Here is a 22,364-nt window from a genome sequence, read left to right as displayed (position 1 = left end):
TTTCTATTTGCGATTGTTTTATGATTTTTTAATCAAATTTTTCTGTATATATTGTCGTATTGAAGAAAACAAAAAAACATCACTCAGAAGAATATTTTGAAAACATAATTTTCAGTTAAACTCACCTGCAAATTGGGTAAAAATTACTTAATATATATATATATATATATATATAAGTTACTTAATATACCCTTTTGATTCTCCCCACTTCAAAAATACTCTTAATTAAAAAAAAGTCTGGTTAAGTTCGGTTCAGGGCCCTTGACACAAGTGGCTTTACTATCGTTACGATTTTGATCAAGAAATGTTTTATATAAGTTACACACTTCCATGCCTATATTTAATTTCAAAGTCAAGTGAAAGTTAAGTTTACAGCCTGCTCTGTATACTATTATATAATAATTACGTAGACACCTCGTTTACACATAATTGTTCAACGTGACTCTGTAAGCTTTTTACAAAAGGGGTTGCTTATTGCGGTTAATCTGTGTAGGTAATAGAACCGTCTACTATTGCCGGCTATGACGTCAATTATGACCCAATTGACGTCAAAGGGACGCGCAACAAGTAGCCATGGCAACCACGTTTGTGTGACGTCAGAGCAGCCGGTTTAAAAGCTATTGATCGATCGTAGGCAAGTTTCATGAATGAACGCCGTTACCGTTACTGTCTGCATCGAAAGGCTATAAAAAAGTTTGTAGAAAAAATAATTAGGAGAGGACGGTCGCGCAACCATTATTTTCACTGCCACCGAAAAAAAAAACATATCACTAACACGAGCAAAATAATAATATTATTATAGCAATACATTTTAATACAGAGTAACCGCATATCAGCTAACTGTATGCGGGTAGTTTTCAGCAAAATACCAATGTTTGAAGCCGTAAAGTAATATCAAAAAACTTAATTGGTTCAAAGATGATATGGGTCATAAGAACATAACGTAAATTTCATATAAACAAAATAATTGAAGGGCACAGGGGAAAAACGGTAGATGTCACATTATGAAAATTTTAGAGTATAGGAAAAACAAATTTCGTTAATTCCTCTTACTTTTACATAAGAACAAAAAAAGTCACATTAAATGCTACTCTAATAATAAATGTATTTATTTAAACAATCTATTGACATAAATAAAAAAAATGATTGGCATAAATTGAAAAAAACTATTTAAAAAAAAAAATATTCATAATGTGACAACTACCGTTTTTCCCCTGTGCCCTTCAATTATTTTGTTTATATGAAATTTACGTTATGTTCTTATGACCCATATCATCTTTGAACCAATTAAGTTTTTTGATATTACTTTACGGCTTCAAACATTGGTATTTTGCTGAAAACTACCTACTTTAATGACCCACAACACAGATGTGACTGAACGAAAAATTTTCAAATCCATGCAATACTTACTTCTAAGTGAGTAGAACATTTGGTAAAAGTTTGGTGATGGAGAAATTATTTTAACACTAGTAATACGGTTTCAATTTTTTTTTGATTTTTTAAATTTTTCAAAAACTTTTTTTGTGGTTAAAAACTAAATTATTTTACTTTTATAAAATTCAAGCTATGTTCTTATGACCTTATGAGCTATCATCTTTGAACCAATGAACTTTTTTTTTTTTATTAATTTGCGGTTTCAAACATAAGTGGTAAGCGGAAAACTGCCTACTTTAATGACCCACAACACAAATGTGACTGAACGAAAATTTCCAAATTTATTTAATACAAGTCAGTAGAACATCTGGTAAAAGTTTGGTGATGGAGAAATTATTCTCAGTCTCCAACACATTATTTGTGTCTTGGATCATTAAAATAGGTAGTTTTCAGCAAAATACATGGGTATTTTGCTGAAAACAAACATGGATTTGAAGCCATATTTGAGTAACAAAAATATTTGTTTATAAATTTTAAATTTTTGACCCCAAAATAGTTTTTGAAAAATTCAAAAATTCAATAAAAATAAAAATTCCTAGGGTTAAAAAATAAAATAAAAATATATTTTTAAAATACGGTTAAGTAGGTACTTTTAATTCGATTTTTAACTGTGTAGGTTTCATGTCTATACCACTATCGGTGGTTAAATTACAGAGTCGGGAACATGAGGTGTTTTTGGATAATTTTATTGAAAAATTGAAGTATCCAGGTCCAAAAAAAAATTTTAAAAATTGTTTTGTCATTAAGAACCTATAAAGAATGTATGGTAAAAATGTCAAACATTTTTTAAGTATAGTCGCACACCCATTAGGTGATTTCACGTGGAATGACCCATGCGGCTTTCATGAAATTTCTTGATAAATATTTATAAATGAATTCCTCGCACAGACAACTTACGCGTTTTTCTCCGAATGCAGAAGTCTGAATTAAACGATTTTCAATTAAAAAATCAAGCGTGAAAGTGAAATGCTATTCAATATAATGGTTATACTGTATGGCGTAAAGTCTTTTAGTTTAAAGTCTTACCTACCTCATCTGTTTTATGGATACTTTACATCTTCATTCTTCTTCTTAAGTTTTAACGAATTATAATATAAATATACAGGGTGATCCATTATCGAGAACCACTTAATATCTCATAGAGTTTAATAAGAAATTAAAATTTTTTTTTCATATTGTTTTTATACAATGTGATCTCAATTTTTCACAATTTGTTTTGTTTATACCTCCTCCCAACTTAGTTTTTTTGATAGCAACTTTTGAAACTTAAATGTTAACGTATATATTTTATTAACTTTTTTAATTGAGAATAATGTATAATACCTACTAAAAATGTTGACTGGTCGATAACCAGTTTCCTGTTTCGGATAACTATTTTTAAAGTTATAAGAATTTTAAAGTTAGGATGGGAGAAGAAGTGCGGTTGGGAAATACGTGCAGATAAAAATAATACTACACTTTACCTTTCCTCCTGCCCTTAACTTGAAACTTCAATAACTTAAAAAATAGTTATCCGAAACTGGTTATCGACCAGTCAACATTTTTAATACATTATTCTCAATTTAAAAAGTTATTAAAATATATAATGGTTACCATTTGAGTTTCAATAGTTGCTATCAAAAAAACTAAGTTGGGAGGGGGATAAAAACAAAAAAAAAAAATGTGAAAAAATTGAGATCACATTGTATACAAACAATATGAAAAAAAAATTTAATTTCTAATTAAACCCTATGAGATATTGAGTGGTTCTCCCTGTTATAGTAAACAAATTTAATTACATATAATATCACTAATGACTTATAATATAATATTACATTATTTAATTATTACAATCGTGTTTTTTTAAAAAAACTAGTTTGAAAATAAAATACGATATTAAAAACAATAATATTTAATACAAAATAAAAAGTTTAGTAGTTGATACCGCAAGAAAAAAGGTTAAAGGTCTTATTTCATCTATTTTATTAATGAAACATGAAGGAATTGATAAGTTTTTTGAATATAGAAAAGAGTTGGCTAATATCTTGGTATTAAGGCTTAATAATTAAGCTAAATTTGTTAGATAAACGCAAGAGGTATATAAGACAATTTGGTCCTAAATCCCGAATCCGCTGAAGGCGAAGACAATATTCAATTGTTATTTAAAGAGAACATATTTATAAAATATATTTTCCATGTTTACGATTAATTAGTGCTTATTTATTTATTTATTCGTATAGCCAGTGTTTATGAGACTAGAAGATAGATTTTATATAGTAATGTCTGAATTTTCTAGCGATTTTAGATTTCTGTGTGGTAAAAGCATAATGGAACAATCTATGGACTATATACAAAAATGCGCATCTGATTTAAGATTTATCTCTTAAGTATGAAACTAACCTAAATGCTTCAGATCCCAACTCTAAAAAAAATTTCAAGTCTCGAACACTAATTGTTTCTCTTTACCTGACTTGAAAAAAGCAACACCTTAAGATATAGTCTACTTTAATATATTCACACATATTTTGTATGTGCTAAGCATTTTAATGTGAAACAGCTTTACGTTTCCTTTTTTACTTTGCCAATAACTGTGGCAAGAACATTTGAAAGATCATTAAGTAAGTTAAAGCGCATAAAAAAACTATCAGAGTTTATACGGTACCGTATCTCATTCCCGGATGAACTGTTATGTTGGTTATACTGTATTCCGAATCCTTGTTGATAGTCTTATGTTGATAATAATATTGTATTGATGTGTTACAAGCTCGGAGTTTAATTTGTTATTTGATAAAGATAGAGCTAAGACCCTGTTCACTGTCTACGCGTTACCGATGAGTAAACCATAGACAAGTATTCTGTTCAGTGATATATTATTTTAAAGTGTTTGTAATATAAATAATACTTAGTATTTACGTGTGTTTAATTAATATTAGAAAGATATTTTCGGAATTTCATGTGAAGCCGTCCGGGAATTCAGTTTCGTCGCGTTAATTACTTACGTTTATTATACATTTATCTTCACTTCGTGGACTTAAACGAAGCAAACATTGAAGGTATTTTACACGTTTTATTAGTATTTTCGTTGTTCTAGGATAAATTGTATGGATTTTTAATATTTCATTCCATGTTTTTATCATTTGAATAACCCATACGCCGTTGACCTAATTTATAAGAAACTAAGGTATTATCAAGTTTATCCGAATATTATACCATACTGAATACTAAGTTCTTGTAAAATGAGTTTGTGTAAAACACAGTTCAAAGTGTAAATAGTTTTCATATTTTTAACAATAACACATATTATTTATCTATTATAACAATACTAGTCGTCCTCATCTACTAATTACTTCAAAAAATATTTTTGTTATTACCAATGATATACTAGAAACAAATGTTTTGGTTATGTTTAATAGTATATAGTTGATTTTAGAGGAGGAGTGGCCGAGTGGGTAAGGTGGCAGTGTGTTAAAACTTACTGTCACTGGCTCGACACTCGGTTATGGGCGCTCCGTTTGCTGGGCGAGCTATCGTCCAGTGAAAAGGAGGCCCATCCGCAATCGTTTATTTGTTATAAATCACCAATCAAGTGTTTTACAAAAAAATTTTATTTCATAGCTGCTAGTTTAAACTTAATATTATATTTAGGCTTTGTACTGTGTAATTTATATGAATATATTTATTAATAAAATATAATAATCAAAATATAATCTTATTAAGTACAAATTTAAAACTATGACATATTTCAAAAAAAAATTACTGAAGATATTTGATATTTTGTGTTTCTGTTGGGTTATCTAAAAGTGTATATTCACTTTTTTTTTATTCCCTTTATAATTGAAGGGCACAGGGGAAAAACGGTAGTTATCACATTATAAATAGTTTTTTTCAATTTATGCCAATCATTTTTTTTATTTATGTCAATAGATTGTTTAAATAAATACATTTATCATTAGTGTAGCATTTAATGTGATTTTGTTTGTTCTTATGTAAAAGGAAGAGGAATTCACAAACTTTGTTTTTGCTATACTCAAAAATTGTCATAATGTGACTACTACCGTTTTTCCCCTGTGCCCTTTAATTATTGTATTGTGTAGCACTGTATTTACTTATTTCAATTTTGTCAATGATATTATAATATTTTGATTGTATTTTTTAACAGGTACGTGGGACTGGTGTTCTCCACCCCTTAGACTCCATTCAACCCTAGGTGCACGATCTAGTGCACTGCATATGGGTTCAATGGAGCCCGATTCACCATTGCCTAATAGGCTGACGCACGTGTCAGATAAACATCCAAGATGTGTACTTGCCGAGTTCAGTGTGATGCGTCGCCATCGTGAGTTGTGCGATGTCGTACTTAACATCAATAATCGGAAAATATTTGCCCACCGCAATATACTATCTGCGTGCAGTCCATATTTTCGTGCCATGTTCAATGGAGATTTGGCTGAATCACGACAAACCGAAGTTACTATACGGGATATGGATGAAATAGCTATGGAACTGCTAATCGAGTTTTGTTATACGGCACGAATTACAGTTGAAGAATCTAACGTCCAAACACTTTTACCCGCTGCTTGTTTATTACAGTTAACTGAAATTCAAGATATTTGCTGCGAGTTTTTGAGAAGACAACTCGATCCATCAAACTGCCTCGGTATCAGAGCATTTGCCGATACTCATTCTTGCTTAGACTTATTGCGTGTGGCTGACAAATACACACAGCATAATTTTCAAGAAGTTATGGAAAGTGAAGAATTTCTCTTGCTGCCCGTTTCACAATTAATTGATTTGATTGCTAGTGATGAATTAAATGTAAGAACAGAAGAACAAGTATTCAATGCTGCCATGTCATGGGTGAAGTATAATATATCAGAGAGACGACAGAATCTTCCACAAGTTCTTCAACACGTGAGATTACCACTCTTAAGCCCAAAGTTTTTGGTTGGCACAGTAGGAGCAGACTTGTTAGTTCGTAGTGATGAAACGTGTAGGGACCTCGTCGACGAAGCTAAAAATTACTTACTTTTACCCCAAGAGCGGCCTCTAATGCAAGGACCTAGAACCAGACCCCGCAAACCTACTCAGCGGGGCCAACTCTTATTTGCTGTCGGCGGTTGGTGTAGTGGAGACGCTATAGCTTCAGTGGAACGTTATGATCCGCAAACTGAAGATTGGAAGCTCCAAGCTCAAATGAGTAAGAGAAGGTGTGGTGTTGGCGTGGCTGTACTAAATGATTTGTTATACGCTGTTGGCGGCCATGACGGCCAATCTTACCTGAACAGTATTGAGCGCTATGATCCACAAACTAATCAGTGGTCTTGTGATGTTGCTCCTACGACTTCATGTCGCACAAGTGTTGGAGTGGCTGTTTTAGACGGTTTGCTGTATGCTGTTGGTGGCCAAGACGGTGTTCAATGTTTAAGCCATGTTGAGCGTTATGATCCCAAAGAAAATAAATGGAGTAAAGTAGCTCCTATGACTACAAGGAGATTAGGTGTTGCCGTTGCTGTATTAGGAGGTTATTTGTATGCAATCGGTGGTTCAGACGGTCAGTCGCCATTGAGTTCTGTTGAACGTTATGATCCGAGGCAAAACAAATGGACTATTATGGCTCCGATGTCGACAAGACGAAAACATTTGGGATGTGCAGTATATAAAGACATGATATATGCAGTTGGTGGACGAGATGATTGCATGGAGCTAAGCAGTGCAGAAAGATACAACCCACATACTAATATGTGGTCACCAATAGTAGCAATGACATCTAGAAGAAGCGGCGTAGGGTTAGCAGTTGTGAATGGTCAACTATATGCAGTTGGCGGATTTGATGGATCTGCCTATTTGAAAACAATTGAAGTATATGATCAGAGTCAAAATCAGTGGAGGCTTTGTGGCACCATGAACTATAGAAGACTCGGAGGCGGTGTTGGAGTAATGAGATCCCCTCAAACTGATAACAACTTCTAAATTACTCTAAAACTATAACTGTATTATATGTTAATCATTAAGATAGGTACACTGTACAAAATTAAATCATGCTACGTAACAATTAACTAATACATTTATCTTGCATTTACCTATTAATTGTAGAACTATTGATCTGTGTATTTTATTTTATTCTTAATTGTTATAAAACCAATGCTTTCAAATTGTAAATCTGCACTTTAAAAATATTAAAAATGTAATTATTAATTATGGATGTATACCAAGTATCACTTTTGTTTTAACAATTGACAGTGTGATAAAATTAGTGTTTCCTTTTAATTATTATTATTAGAATAAAAATGTGTGTAAATATTGCTTTTGAAAAAAAATTGTATGAGTTACTTATTATTTATTGTACTTTTTTGTCGTTGAAAAAACAAACGAATAGAAATATTCACTTTTTATAAATTTAATACATTTAGCATTGTAAATAAGAGTAGGTACGTCTTTTATCATGGTGTTAAATTAGATGTTTCAAATAATTCATTAATGTATGGTAACAAATAGTTATTAAAATATATTATATATTTACTAGTTTGTAAGAAATATTAAAACCTAAATGTGACTTCTGTTTGTAATTAATTTAGATAATTTGACAAATGTTCACAAATAGAATACCGCTACATAAAATCTTATTTTATGTTGTTTTGAAGATAAAAATATACACAAAAGGTTAGATGTCAAAAAAATGAATGGTAGCATTTTATCTAAACAATATTTAACAATCGAGTGATAACAATTCTATAGACATTAAGAAAATCAAAATAAGTTCCAAAATATTTAACATACCAATTCTTATGGAAATGAATTATCAACTTGTATAATACTCATTTAACTGATTTATCAAAAGAACAATAACAATAAACTTTTCTATTATTTCAATAAATTTATACTATTGGTTGAGTGAACTGAGGTTGGTAGTTATATTTATTTGTCAATTTTAAGTAATTTAGTTTAGCAATAGGTTTAACTATATTTATCAATTATGTTTGATCATTAAAAACTTTATTAGGCAACACACATATTATTATAATATTTAAACTAAACTTTTACAATAATGCTGGATGGTTTTATAAAATAAATAAAACATTATTTCTTATGTCTATACTAAATATTTACAATAGTTGTTAACAAATAAATGTGAGTAATAGTAGTTTTTACTTTTTAAATTTTAATAATAATATAACCAGTACAGTTAGGGCAGGGAGGTCACCCGTCTACGGTCTACAAGAACTATTATAACTGAACGTGATCAAATAACCTTTAAATTAACCCTTCGATGGAAATGTGTATAGTATGGAAGAAATACAAATACCTATTGATAAAAGCATTGTAATAATGACAATAAAGTGCTTAAAATTGTATTTTTGAAATTAGGGTTGATCGTCTGTCTAATGTATATAAATTTGTTGTCGTTATTTCCCATGTATTAACAATATGTGAAACAAAAAGGGACCTCTTGTCGCAAAAATAAAATTATTCCAAATTCTGTACATTTTGAGACCCGAATCGTTCTTCTATCTTGAAAGTTGGCTGGTTATATTTGTTTGAATTTATTTTCGAAAAATGGGTTTTTGAGAACGCTTTTAAGTTTTTGATAGAGTTATGTCTTATCGTTGAGGATCATTCTAAAAATGTGTTCGAAACGTTACGCTGGATGTCACACTCAACAACCAAATCGCTGTTAGAGAAATGGTTTATTTTACTTGTTTGTGTTGATGTAAGACATATCCATGTGCTGATGTATCCGTGTAGCGTGGATATTTATAATTTTTTTGAATGTTTTTCGAACATTGTAACAATAGGTACTACCTTGATATAATTATCGAAGCGTCAATAATTATATTTGTAATTAGGTTTATGAATAAGCAAATTAAATAGGGAGACAAATAATTTAACCCATGTTCCTTAACATTATTTGAAATGGTCAATAATGACAGTAATTTATTTGTTTTATTAATTTCAATTTGAATAATTTGATACATTATGCAAATTTGTATTAAGTTTTTTAAGCTATTCGATTTAACTTTTAAGTAGAATATTTTAACTGCGTTATAGTTTTATCAAATTATTAATTGGTTATACACAGGTTATTAACAGGTTATACATTTTAGCGAAACACTTTACAAAAGTAATTATCTTTAATATCTCTATATTTCAATTAATATATAATTCGATTTGTTTTAGTTGTATTTCGTTATTTACATACATTAGTCAATAGTTGGCCACAGTAAAGATGAAATATGATCATTAAATATTATTGTATAGCTCTTTTTTATTTAAATTTGGGTGGCAATAATTGTCAGTTGTCATTGTTTCGGAATGTTGGCGCCATTGGTCAGTCAATGTCGAACAGGTTTGCCTGATAAGTGATAACGCTCGATAAACACAATACACATCCCATTTTTCCGAAATGTTTTACCTGAATTTAACAAACCAGAATAATATAATCGTTTTTACATTGTAAAAAGCATAAATCATAATGACATAATAAATAATAATAGGTATACTATTTTAAATTGGTTTCGGTAGATGTTACTTTTATATATTTGTATTCTATTACATTTTAGACATTGTTATTACAACGGTTAAACGTACATTTGTCTATATCGATTTCACTATTGCACTTTAGTACAAATTATATAATAACAAACATATTATATTAAAGAACGAGAGATAAGGTATGTAACGTATTATTGTTCTAATATCTATCTAGTGTTTGTTTCTTACTTTTCTGGTAAATTTCTTACACATCAACCATCAGTTGTTGTAAGTGGGTCTAATGGTTGGACATTTGTTCTCGAAGCAATACATAATATTTGTAATTTATTTGACTTGTGTTACATGTTGAGATTAATTTATAAATGTTTGTTTTAGTATGACACAAATGGAAGAACAAGAAAAGCAATTGGAAATTGCGTTGACCTCAGTCCAGAAACAAGGAGTGCATATGAAAATGTGCTTGGATAAAAACAAATTAATGGAAGCACTCAAACACGCATCAGCGATGTTGGCTGAACTTCGAACATCATTGCTTTCGCCGAAGAGTTACTATGAACTCTGTATTCTTTTTTGAAACAGTTTTGAAAATTACTATAATTTGTTGCAATCTATAATTTGTATTGCTTATTTTGTTTTTTCCTTAATATTTAATATTCAGTTATGAAGGTAACCAACGAGCTGTGCTATTTAGATTTGTACTTAGTAGAAGAGTTTGAACGAGGTCGCAAAGTAGATGACTTATATCAGATTATACAGTATGCTGGAAACATTGTACCGAGACTGTAAGTACTGTTACAAAGTCAGTTAACTATACATTTTTATAATCACTGACATTTTATTTATTTCAGATATTTGTTAATTACAGTAGGCTTAGTTTACATTAAAACGAACACCAACTTGAAAAGAGATCTCCTAAAAGATCTAGTTGAAATGTGCCGCGGAGTACAACATCCCTTGAGAGGTTTATTTTTACGGCATTATTTATTGCAGTGTTCTAAAAATGTATTACCTGATATTCCTGATAATGAAGAAAACGAACATCCCGAAGGCACTGTAAGAATATTGACTATTAAGTACAAACTTTTGTATTACCTGTAATAATCTATAATTTTATCAGAACTGGCCTAACAGTACAAATCATTTTCGTAATTGCTTGAAGTAGTCTTGATTTATAAAAATTACTTTTAGGTACGTGATTCAATTGATTTTATTTTAATGAATTTCGCGGAAATGAATAAGTTGTGGGTAAGAATGCAACATCAGGGTCATTCCAGAGAAAAAGAACGTCGAGAAAAAGAACGTGAAGAATTAAAAATATTAGTTGGAACTAATTTGGTTCGTTTGTCACACCTCGACAGTATTACTTTGGATAAATACCGCAAAGTATGTTTTTATTAAATAAAACATATGATACCTAATAATAATTTGAATTAATGTACTCATTCTTTCCCACCTTGGTTATTACAGGTGGTTTTACCTGGAATTTTAGAACAAATTGTCAGTTGTAGGGATGCCATTGCTCAAGAGTATCTTATGGAGTGTATAATTCAGGTAAAGCAATTTTGTAAAAGTTTTGAGTAACCACACAAATTATTTTCAGAAGCTAAATATATGTAATATTCATGCATTTTAGGTGTTCCCCGACGAGTTTCATCTTTACACTTTGAATGTATTTTTGAAATCGTGCTGTGAACTACAACCATCCGTGAATGTTAAGACTATTGTTATCTTGATGATAAATCGTCTAACTGTATTTACTTTCCATAATTCAAATGCTTCCGAGGTGAAACTATTTGAAGTCCTTACTGAACAAATCGCCAATATTATTCAGGTATTTGGTATAAAAATATGATTATCACAAATTACTAATTATATAATTACAATTCATATATTTTATTTAAAAAAAAATGTAGACCCGAGATTTACCACTTGAAGATACTGTATCTCTTCAAGCGGCCATGGTCGGCTTAGCCCTAAAATGTTATCCAGACAATTTGGATTATGTCGATAAATCATTTCAAACAATTTCCGATACATTTGCAAGGCGTAAAATTGAAAAGTAAGTTAATGAGTACATTTTTTTATTTTGTTCGTCTTCATTAGTATATTAATCTGATTTTGATTTATTTAGGATCAGCCACAAAAATCCAGTGTCCAGGGAGTTAATGGCCCTCATGAAATTGCCCATCGACAATTACGGTGATCTTTTGTTAGTAATGCAATTAAAACATTTCCCTGAGATCATTGAATATTTTGATTTCACCGGTCGTAAAACCATTGCAATTTACTTACTTCAAAATGCAGTTCAGTGTAGAACATTAATTCCAACCGTTGAACAAGTACAGCATTTGAAAACTCTAATTTTGCAGACTATTATTTTTTAGTTACAATTAAATGGATTTTATTTTTATTACTTTTAGTCTAACATTGTTCTCACAATGGTTTCACCTTTGGTCAAAGATCAACCTGATCAGCCGGTCGGTGAAGAAGACCCTGAAGATTTTGCCGAAGAACAGAGTCTTCTTGGAAGGTAGTAATGGGTTTTGGTTTTCAGCACAATATAATTAAATTTCAATTTTTTTTGTTTAAGGTTTGTCCACCACATGAAATCAGATGAACCAGATTTACAGTTTCAAATTTTGATGACTCAAAGAGAGCATTTCAGCTTGGGTGGAAATAAACGTATTTGTTACACTCTTCCTCCATTGGTATTTCAAGCGTATCAACTTGCTTTGATTTACAGTGCACATAGAGATCAAGTTAGAATTGACCATTCAAATTTATGTTGAAAATAATAAAAACTGTTAATTATAAAATTTTAATTTTATTTTAGGATGAATTATGGGAGAAAAAGTGTCGAAAAATCTTTCAGTTCTGTCATCAAACAATTTTAGAATTGACTAAAGCAGAACTCGCTGAATTGCCTCTTAGATTATTCCTGCAAGGAGCGCTTACAATATCACAAATTAATTTTAAAAATTATGAAACTGTAGCTTATGAATTTTACTCGCAGGTAAAATTAATATAATAAGAAAATATAATAAGAACACTTAACTCTATTATATCAGCATTAGCAATATTTTAATTTGACCATGTTTGTGTGTTAAAGGCTTTTACATTGTACGAAGAAGAAATATCAGAAAGTAAATGTCAGTTAGCTGCTATTATATTGCTTATTGGCACATTTGAAAAAATTAATTGTTTTGACGAGGAAAATGCAGAACCTGTTCGTACTCAATGTGCCTTGGCGGCTTCTAAATTACTTAAAAAACCAGATCAGTGTCGGGCAGTAGCTATCAGCTCACATTTGTTTTGGTCCGCACAAAATAATCTTGGACAACCGGTAAGATATCTTTACTAGGCCACTAATTGTTTTATTGTGATTGGAATTTAATTTATTAAATGGTTAAATAATAATGTAATAATATTTTTTAGATCCAAGATGGTAAGCGTGTAATGGATTGCTTAAAAAAATGTGTGCGTATCACCAAACAGTGTATGGAAACGTCTGTTCAAGTTCAGTTGTTTGTTGAACTACTTAACTATTATGTATATTTCTATGAACGAGGAAACAACAATGTAAGTGTTTAACTTAAATGAATTAAAATTAAATGTAATAATAAAATATTTGTTGTATTTTAGGTCACTGTCGACATATTGAATCAGCTAATTGGTCAAATAAAAAAAGAAATCACTAGTTTAAGTCCAAATGAAGAAACTGAACAGATATCCAAACATTTTGATAATACACTAGCACATTTACGTAATAGAATCGAAACTGCAGACAGTGACGATTCCGTTTACAAAGCGTTAGAGGGATTAGAATTGTAATAATTATAGTTACATATGCCTTAGTTATTGCTAGTTAAGTATAATATAATAATAATTATGTTATTATAATTATTAATATATTTTTATTTTATTTATATATTATATATCTATTTATATTTATTTATTGTTCATATTTTATTTACTTTTATTATATTATCATTTATGCTAAAATATAAACTAAATTTCAATCATTTTATATGATGCTTTTAATTTTTTGTGAACTATATACATGTATTCATAAGTATAGTATGTATAGTAAAAAATATAATGAAGTTAAGCAACAACTACTGATTTAACTTTAGAAAATGTATTAAAATATGTTTTTTGAGTACTACATAATAATAACTATAAGTGCTTGTTGCACTCATCACATTTTGTAAAACATTTTTAAATATTAATAAAACTACAATTTTTAACTTCTTAGATTAAACCTAATGAATGTTGGAAATTGATAAAAGAACAATTATTAGTTAACTATTACATTATCACGAGATAAAAACAATTTCTTTATCCATACCTAGTTGTCTACACTCTACACGTACTATTTTCATAAAATATTATATTTTATTGTTGATATTTCATTTGATGTACCTGCTTAAGTTTATGTTCAGTACAAATGTATAATATGCATTGATTTTAAATTTTGATCCAAATATTTCTGATTTTGAGTAACAAGTTAATATCTTATTCATGTTGTCATTTACTAGGAGGAATACATTATTATGTTTACTGAGTACTGGCTTTTTTTCAAGTAATGAATTCAGATAAAATAAATTATGTACTGATTTGGCTTCATTAAGGAATGATTACAAAAGTACCAGAAATGTCAAAATGCTGAACAAGTTCAATTTATGTAATGTTTTTTGAGAAATTTTCGCGTCTCGAAATCTGTTACCTACTATGTAGCCTAGTTATTACTTATTACTCGATATTATTCTGTCCCGAGCTGTATTGTTCTTCGACAACTAAAGGTTAATTAATATCATAATAACAATTATGCTAAAACATTGAATAGTGTTGGTCATGCGAAATCATAATGCTAAACACATATTTATGATTGAAAGTCCTATTTTAAAAAAGTTATAGTATTTTTGAGTAAATTGGCGTTGTTTACAATACATGTAATGTAGGGTATGTATAATAATGACTTGGGCTTTGATGAAAGTAATTAATTTTCTAATCATTTTCGATACTCCTGTTATTGTTTTTAAATCTGTTTAACTAACCAGTAACCACTTGGGTTCCAATTCTCAATTAAAAAAAGGCAAAATTCCTAACGTGCTATGTTGATTTTACATAAAAAATAAACAGGTATGTCAGCAGACAGCAACTTGTGATAGCGGCCACCGGTTTTCACAGACAGCCGTACATTCCTTATGGGAGAAAACCGGCAACCATATTGTAAAAATTGATAACACAAGTTGAATACATACTTTTTTATTTTGTCACGGGTTTTTTTGACCATTGTTATCATTTGCTTGGTGATTTTTGATTGTGATAACATTTTCTCGTGGTCCGTGGTTTTGCGACTTGCGGTTACGAACTATGTACATTGCACAGTTATTTTGCTTAATTTTTCACGTCGTCGTTTAGACTTTAGTTAACATTTAAAAATTATTATTGCTTTAAAGTGAATATGTTATTAACTATCTTGTGGAACAATCCGTTTTTTATTTATTTTAATTTTAAAATTATTTTAAAAATTATTAATTTTAGATAAAACACTTAACTGTTCCGTAAAATCGCGTTGCAAGTTAAAAACCCCGACATGGTAAGTGCGTATGAGTAGTACACACAAAAGGGTTTAAAAAATATCAATGAACTGATAGAAGTGCTTTAAAATTTTTAAGTTGAGTGAGTTTTAAGTAGTGTTGAGTTAACATTATATAAACAAATAAAACAGGAGAACATCATTGAGTTGCTGCAAGTAATTGTTGTCGGCTAGACAAATATGGGAAACAATAATATATATTAATTTTAAAAATCAATTTACAAAACTGATGCATCCATTAATTTTATGCAAACAAAGAAAATACTACAAAAACTTCTTGTTAAAAATAATTGGGCCAGAGTCTGTTTAATGAGGTCTACAAAAAAGTAGTAATCAAATATATTATTTAATAAAAATGTATTAACTCAAAAATTTAGTCATAAATTAATTTATAATTTATAAAATCAGTCTTTTTTATGTACAATTAATTTCTCTATCTAAATAAATAACTAAAAACTAGTAAAATTGTGGCTAAATATATTACAGTTCATAGCTGAATTCGCTTTGTACATGCTGAAAAATTTGGAAATATGAGTTAAAACTTTATTTGTTGTAGGTTTTATTAATAGGGGTTTTAATAAACGTTAATGGAGTGGTTGTATTTTTATTTTTACTCTAGGATCAATTAGATTGCAAAATGAAATTACTTCAAGTATCTAAAACCAAAGGTGAAACGGTTAAATCTAATGCTATTGTCAAATACTCTTCTGTACATCGACCAGCTAATTTTGCACATCTGCAATGCAACACTGATCTCAACTTACCACCTTCAAATTGGTTGAGTAGTGCAGCTGAATCTTATGGTTTAAAACACGTGATCTCACATTCGGATGGATTTTCGAGGTATTATAAATATAGTTTAAAAAAATCTAAAGTATATTAATCATACATTTTTTAATTCAGTTTCCAAATGGCGCATATGTTTCCTGACTGCATTGGAGAAGTTGATGTTGTCTCTGATGCTGAAAACATTAAACGGTTATTGAAAATACCATACAGCAACAAATCTGTAATAATTGTTTACTATGAAAAAATAAATATTACATTTTTAAGCAATACAAATTATTGAGGTTAAAATTTTATTTTTGTTTTTAGGTAAGCATGATGATACACAGAATAGAAAATACTCTGCTTATCGATGAATTTGATGTTCACAAATATTTATTGGTGCAAACTGAAGACGATTGGGAATGGTTGAGAAAATTCTTTTTCAAACATGTATTGGACTCGTATGATATGATGGTTTGTGTTGCTTTTTAAAAGTACATTTTAGTGTTGAATATGAGCAATTGTTGCTACTAAGTCATGACTAGTGTTAACCGAGCTGATGGATTTTTTTAGGAAAAATGTGTTACACACAAAGTGAACACATTTGACGTCCTCCAACAAAAAAGCTTGAACTCAAAGTTTCTGCACTATAGTATTGCCAATTCTTCAAACACTAATAATGCTAGTCAACTACCCATTGAGATTCTGCCCAAACCCACTTCGTCTGTAAGTTATTTTCTGTTGTATATTTATATTGAACACAAATTAACAGATGACTGTACTTTTTAACATTTTCCGAAGTCTGCACCTCCTTTGCCAGAACCTTCGCCGGAAGAAGAATTTCCAGATGATCCGAAAACTCATAGGTTGTTTAATCAAAATGTTTTGTGGAATTTCGAAGACTTACAGATGCTTTTAGGTACAGACATGCCAATTTTTGGAGGTGGAACTTACCCTTGTTTGAGTTTGAGACTAAGGTTAGCACAAATGATGGCTGTTCACATAAGATTTACTTAGATGTTTACCGTTTTTAGAGATATGTCAAAACCCATAAGTGTGCTCACCGGTATTGATTATTGGCTCGATAACCTTATGTGTAATGTTCCGGAAGTAGTCATGTGTTATCATTTAAACGGTATTGTTCAAAAGTATGAATTGGTAAAAACCGAAGACTTACCATATTTAAGTGATTCAAAATTTTCTCCAAAAGTAGTGCGAGATGTCGCACAAAATATATTATCATTTCTGAAGTCCAACGCTACCAAAGCTGGACACACATATTGGCTTTTTAAAGGTATCAAAAAATACACTATGAAACTACTAAGTTTTGTAATGCTCAACAATTTTCTTTGTAATATTCAGGAAAGTATGAAGATGTTGTAAAACTGTACGATTTGACTTCGTTGTGTTCGGAGTCTTTGGTGGAAGGACGTTGTGAAGGACAAAATCCATTTACTGTGCCCGTAGCCATGCTGTTGTATCGGGTAGCCCGAAACTTGAAACATAATCCGGTTGACGGACAACCATCAAGTCCGGCGACAATACAAATTTTGTTAAACAATTGTTTAAAACTATTAAATAAAACAAAATATCCACAAGTAAATAAAACATATAGCCTCTGATAACTACCAACTTACACTGTGTTTTATGGATTTTAGATTGTAACCTCAGTAAACTATATGTTATCTGATCTTTACATTCCCTGTAACACTAACCCGACCTCGCCCAAATTAGAAGATCTGACCAACAGCGGCGAAGATGATATTATGATGTCTCCAGTTGTATCAGATGATGATTCTTCAGTTGTGTCAGACGAAGCTCAGCCGACATACACTGTGGAAGTACGAGACTTGTGTGTGTCCCATAAGGAGGAACAAAAATCAAAAAGTGAATTTTGGTTTATAAAACTTATAAAAGTATAATGATTATTCTGTTAATTTGTAATAATTGTTTTTTTTCCTTCATTCATTATTAGAAGCTAAGTATACTCCGTCAGAACCTGTCGTCAAGACTCTAGATGAACGATGCAAAAAGGCGTTATATCACGTTGGATGTGGTTTGAATTGCCTACAGTATTTTGATAATCTGAGCCCAGAGTTCAAAGACGAAGAAAATAAGGTTTAAAATAGGAATTATTATAAAATATTAATTACTAATATAATTTTTGATTTTAGAAAGCAATGGAAGAAGAACCTCTAATGGCTACACCTTCGGAAGCCATACCAATGCCCTACATTGTGTCATCTAAACCCGAAAGTCAACTAAAAAAAAAAGAAGAAAAAACTGTTACCAAAAGCTCTAAAAATAAACACCGTAAACGAAATAAAGCCAGTTCGCTTTCTGAAAATGATGAAAACAACGATATTGTGTATGTCCTGTAGTTGCTTTTTTTAAAATAGTTAATATTTATGTTAAAAGAATAAGAAAATGAATAATTAGTAAGTGGTGTAGCTGTAAAAGTACACACTGCCTATACCCTTACGACTACACAAAACTACGACTACCAACTACCACCTCCCACTTTTCTGTGTATTTGTGTACTCTTAACAAAATCGTAACCCCTTACTACTACACCACTAAATTAAATAACCATGTTTATTTTAGTCCTGGAACTTTGCTTTGCAAATCAATCGCTGAAACCTTACCTACCTGGCATAATCCTCCTGATGCCAAAGATAGTGTTTCTTGGAAACGTCATCTCAGAGTTTTATTGTACGAAAAAGCTTTTTTATCATATGCTACGCTCGCAGAGTATGATTTTACGTGTGGATCGTAAGTGAAACGTGTTTTATACCTACCTCTTCATTTGCTTTACTAATAATAATAATAAAGTACATTTGTTTTTTTCAAACCAGGTATGGGTCTGCAATGAGACATTTTCGATTAGTATTCGAATGTAGGATGTGCATCGTTAACACCAACTACAACGAGCTAGTTGTGTATTTGTTGGGTCGCATTGGAGATTGTTGTTTAATGATTGTTCAAAATTGGAGTAAAATTATTCAGTACACTCAAGAATTGGGGAACGACCAAGACTACGATGAAGGAATCAGAAATGCTTTACAGAGTGAATGTAATACTTATGCACGTGACGGTAAATAATACTTGCATTATTTTCATTGAACAATGTGCGTGTGTTCTATATTTTTTATGTTTCAGATTTTGACTTGATACCAAATTGCTTTGTATCAAAAGAAAATATGTTGGATGCGGCCGCTAAATGTTATAACCGATCTTTGGAAATGGAAACAAACGAAAAAAATAAAAATACCCTCAACAGGCGAATTGGAAATGTTTACAATGAAATCACCTATGGTTATATAAATGAAATAGCCAGTAAGTAATGTAGCAGTTCTTTGACTATATATTACAATCTGATTTGGCAATCTGGGACCGAAAACGTTACCAAGACAAAATTTACATTATTTGTTATAACTACAACAAATTTTGAATAAATTATTGATAGTATGTTAGTCTGATAGGCAATAGCTTAACTGATTTTAAACTTGATAAAAAAAATTTTGAAGTGAAGTCATGCCTTTAGAAATTCTATTAAATAATGTTCATGGAGAGAAAAGTTTATATAGATTTTTTTTTACAAGTCTATAATCAGTTTAGCTCTTGTAATATCGTACTGTCTTTCATTTGAATTGATATTTCTTGTAGTTATCCCGAGTTATGTAAATTATGGTTATCCATCTCTGTTGATGGCAACCCGGATTTTTTTTTAAAGAAGTCTGACAGTTAAGTTAACCTAATAAAATCCATATTTTTTGGTTAAACATTTGCTGGTTTACTTTTTTTGCCAAATTTGATTACGGTAAAATAATAATTTCACTCGATTCATTTAGATGCTCTGCAAGAAGAAATTGAGTTGCCCCCTTCGAGATTACATTGGTTGCTACAACAGTCTGAACATTATTTGTCTATGGGAATCAATAAATTTCAAAGCTCTGATGATCTTATCAACCTTGCGTTGTTATACTCAAATATGGGACGGTTGTACAGACACGTTGCCTATTATTCATCGCTTTATACGAGCTCATATGAAGATTTGTTCAAAAATAAGGATTTCACTAACCAGGTACGAGGCCAATTCTGAAAATATAGACTAATACCTTGCACTGATGTTAAATCCTTTGTAATAAATAAGAAGTATTAAAAAAGTTTTAAAATTAATTGAAGTTTGTTGATAACAAATGTATTTAGGCAATAGAAAGTTATACAAAAGGTTTGGCAGTATTAGGCAGTCGCCGTTATAATCCTCAACTGTGGGACATGGTTTGTTGGGACTTATCTACTACTATTTACAACATGGCCATACAATCCCAAGACGATCCTTCTGTGTACACAGTAATGCCCAAAACACGAAATGCACATTTTTCCATTATTCAATCTTTTTATCATTTCTAGGACAGAGCTGAAGCCGAAAAAGAAGTCATAAGTTTATTACTAAAAGCGTTGAAATATTGCGATTTGGAAAACGATTCATCCAGAAAACTACTTTACGAATTTCGGGCGGCATACATACACGACAGATTAGCATCGTTGTACCATCATAGATTAAGGTACATTTTTAAAGATCCAAAACTAATTTCATTTCATTATATAAACAAAGAGAAGGTAAGGTTTCATTACTAATTAATACGTTTACTGCTAGATGTTTAGAAGTAGACGATACAAAGTTTAAGACCACACTTCACCAATGTACGTCCCATTACAATAAAGCATTTGACATGTTTCTTAAAATGGAACGTCCGTTGGAATGTTTGGAAATCTTAATAAAAAATATCGCTTTAGACGAGCTACAGATGGACAGTGAGTACATTGAGTGAAACTCATTTATATTAATTTATGAAACTTCAAAATTCTACAATTTATGCTTTTTAGGTGTAACAAACTCTTCGGCCAAAGTGAAGTTTATCGTTTCTATCGCACAGACTTTGGTGAAATGCGTTGTTGTTCTGAAAATGCTGTTTGAAAACAGCAGCGAGGAACAAAAAGAGACTGTTTTGGTAAATTCTGACGACTTGTACAAGACTGAACAACAAGATGATGACAAAGATGGCAAGTTAAAGACAAAAAAATTGCTAGTATTATTAGAAGAACGATTACAGCACACCCTGAAGAAAATGATTAAATTGGCTATGGCGAAAATATCCAAGTAATTAGAGGCATATGATTGCTTATAAAATGGAACTTTACTAATTAATAATAATAATATTTACATTCTGTTTTTATTAGATTGGCCAACAAAACTGACCAACTGAAGTCAATATATGGTGAACTTTTAAGAAAAAGCAACGACGCTAATGATTATTACCATTTACTGAAAATTGTAACCCAAATATCCGAATTAAAATTATGAGATTAATATTTATGAGGTTAAAACAAAAACGATAATGTTTATTTTTCTCTCGAGTGATTAATATTTTATTGTGTATTTTAATATTTTCTTAATTTACTGTTGTTGTTTATTTGTTGTTTTATATTTTTATTGTTTTAAGATGTACTCTACACAAGATTATACTCTATTCGGAATAAGAACAGGTTTTGGCGGCCAGCAGTTTTCGTCGGGCGGCCATGCGCACTAGTCGGCCGCCGAAGCCTGTTTTTATTCTGAACAGAGTATAATAGTATTTTTATTTATTCATAAGTTTTTTATCAACTGTTTAATGTTTTTTACACGATTATTTTGTGTGTAAAAGATAGTTTAACAACACATTTTTTTTTTGTCAAACCACTACAAAAATTATGTATGTATACAAAAAGTATTAAGCAAGTTTAATTTATTTTAAATGATAGTAAACAGTATACACCAAATGGTTAATTTAATTTTAATTAATTACATTGGTTTACTTTTTTAATACCAACAGCAATAGTAAAAAAAAGTGCACTCTTTTTACAATAGTATAAGTTTTTTATTTGTTTTATTATTTTTTAATAATTCAATGTTAAAACAAGTTTGAAAAGTTCTAGTAAAATTAATCAATAACAAACAACAAATGTTTCTTAAAACTTAAAAGTGTTGTTCACTTTGATAGAGTTTACTCGACTATTTTACTTCCATTATTAATTTTGCCTATGTGAT

The 22,364-nt window shown here is 30.3% G+C and overlaps 3 protein-coding genes across 5 annotated transcripts; all 3 read left to right on the top strand.

The window, feature by feature from the left end:
* The first annotated feature begins 4,191 nt into the window (after positions 1-4,191).
* On the top strand, positions 4,192-7,668 carry LOC126833297 (kelch-like protein diablo). Its single transcript, XM_050564552.1, has 2 exons — positions 4,192-4,466; positions 5,573-7,668. The coding sequence occupies exon 2, from the start codon at positions 5,644-5,646 to the stop codon at positions 7,381-7,383; it is 1,740 nt and encodes a 579-aa protein (XP_050420509.1). The 5' UTR covers positions 4,192-4,466; positions 5,573-5,643; the 3' UTR covers positions 7,384-7,668.
* A 2,122-nt stretch (positions 7,669-9,790) lies between these two features.
* LOC126833994 (vacuolar protein sorting-associated protein 35) lies at positions 9,791-13,930 on the top strand. 3 transcript variants are annotated; one of them, XM_050565629.1, is made up of 16 exons: positions 9,791-9,905; positions 9,972-10,082; positions 10,279-10,463; positions 10,562-10,685; positions 10,752-10,956; positions 11,092-11,286; positions 11,371-11,454; positions 11,537-11,734; positions 11,817-11,962; positions 12,035-12,242; positions 12,324-12,433; positions 12,494-12,662; positions 12,737-12,916; positions 13,013-13,246; positions 13,339-13,482; positions 13,546-13,930. In XM_050565629.1, exons 3-16 carry the CDS (start codon positions 10,280-10,282, stop codon positions 13,732-13,734), a joined length of 2,370 nt encoding a protein of 789 aa, XP_050421586.1. In that variant the 5' UTR covers positions 9,791-9,905; positions 9,972-10,082; position 10,279; the 3' UTR covers positions 13,735-13,930. The 3 variants fall into 3 exon arrangements, with proteins under 3 accessions (XP_050421586.1, XP_050421585.1, XP_050421587.1); XM_050565628.1 differs by having other exon boundaries at positions 9,816-10,082; XM_050565630.1 differs by lacking the exons at positions 9,791-9,905; positions 9,972-10,082 and adding an exon at positions 10,151-10,170.
* Positions 13,931-15,245: 1,315 nt separating this feature from the next.
* On the top strand, positions 15,246-22,118 carry LOC126833993 (erythroid differentiation-related factor 1). The gene is made up of 20 exons (XM_050565627.1): positions 15,246-15,505; positions 16,125-16,348; positions 16,409-16,514; positions 16,601-16,747; positions 16,847-16,999; positions 17,075-17,250; positions 17,308-17,567; positions 17,636-17,871; positions 17,932-18,160; positions 18,249-18,391; positions 18,448-18,641; positions 18,878-19,045; positions 19,129-19,367; positions 19,433-19,609; positions 20,125-20,357; positions 20,483-20,626; positions 20,687-20,841; positions 20,934-21,091; positions 21,164-21,437; positions 21,518-22,118. Exons 1-20 carry the CDS (start codon positions 15,503-15,505, stop codon positions 21,639-21,641), a joined length of 3,543 nt encoding a protein of 1,180 aa, XP_050421584.1. The 5' UTR covers positions 15,246-15,502; the 3' UTR covers positions 21,642-22,118.
* The last annotated feature ends 246 nt before the right edge of the window (positions 22,119-22,364 follow it).

The sequence above is a fragment of the Adelges cooleyi genome, unplaced genomic scaffold (genome assembly GCF_023614345.1).
Source record: "Adelges cooleyi isolate 19-005CV unplaced genomic scaffold, UGA_ACOO_1.1 ACOO_flye_CR_arks_rails_tigmint_CR_PRNA_2, whole genome shotgun sequence".
Taxonomy (NCBI): domain Eukaryota; kingdom Metazoa; phylum Arthropoda; class Insecta; order Hemiptera; family Adelgidae; genus Adelges; species Adelges cooleyi.
The sequence above is the reverse complement of the archived record's forward strand: the minus strand, read 5'-3'. Positions and strand labels throughout refer to the sequence as shown.

Bases quoted from the DNA above. Each gene is read 5' to 3' on its own strand.
- LOC126833297 (XM_050564552.1), top strand. From the start codon at position 5,644: ATGGGTTCAATGGAGCCCGATTCACCATTGCCTAATAGGCTGACGCAC.
- LOC126833994 (XM_050565629.1), top strand. From the start codon at position 10,280: ATGACACAAATGGAAGAACAAGAAAAGCAATTGGAAATTGCGTTGACC. The intron at 11,963-12,034 runs GTAAGTTAATGA...TGATTTATTTAG, and splicing joins GCAAGGCGTAAAATTGAAAA to GATCAGCCACAAAAATCCAG. The intron at 13,247-13,338 runs GTAAGATATCTT...AATATTTTTTAG, and splicing joins AAAATAATCTTGGACAACCG to ATCCAAGATGGTAAGCGTGT.
- LOC126833993 (XM_050565627.1), top strand. The intron at 16,349-16,408 runs GTATTATAAATA...TTTTTAATTCAG, and splicing joins CATTCGGATGGATTTTCGAG to TTTCCAAATGGCGCATATGT. The intron at 16,515-16,600 runs GTAATAATTGTT...TTTTGTTTTTAG, and splicing joins TACCATACAGCAACAAATCT to GTAAGCATGATGATACACAG.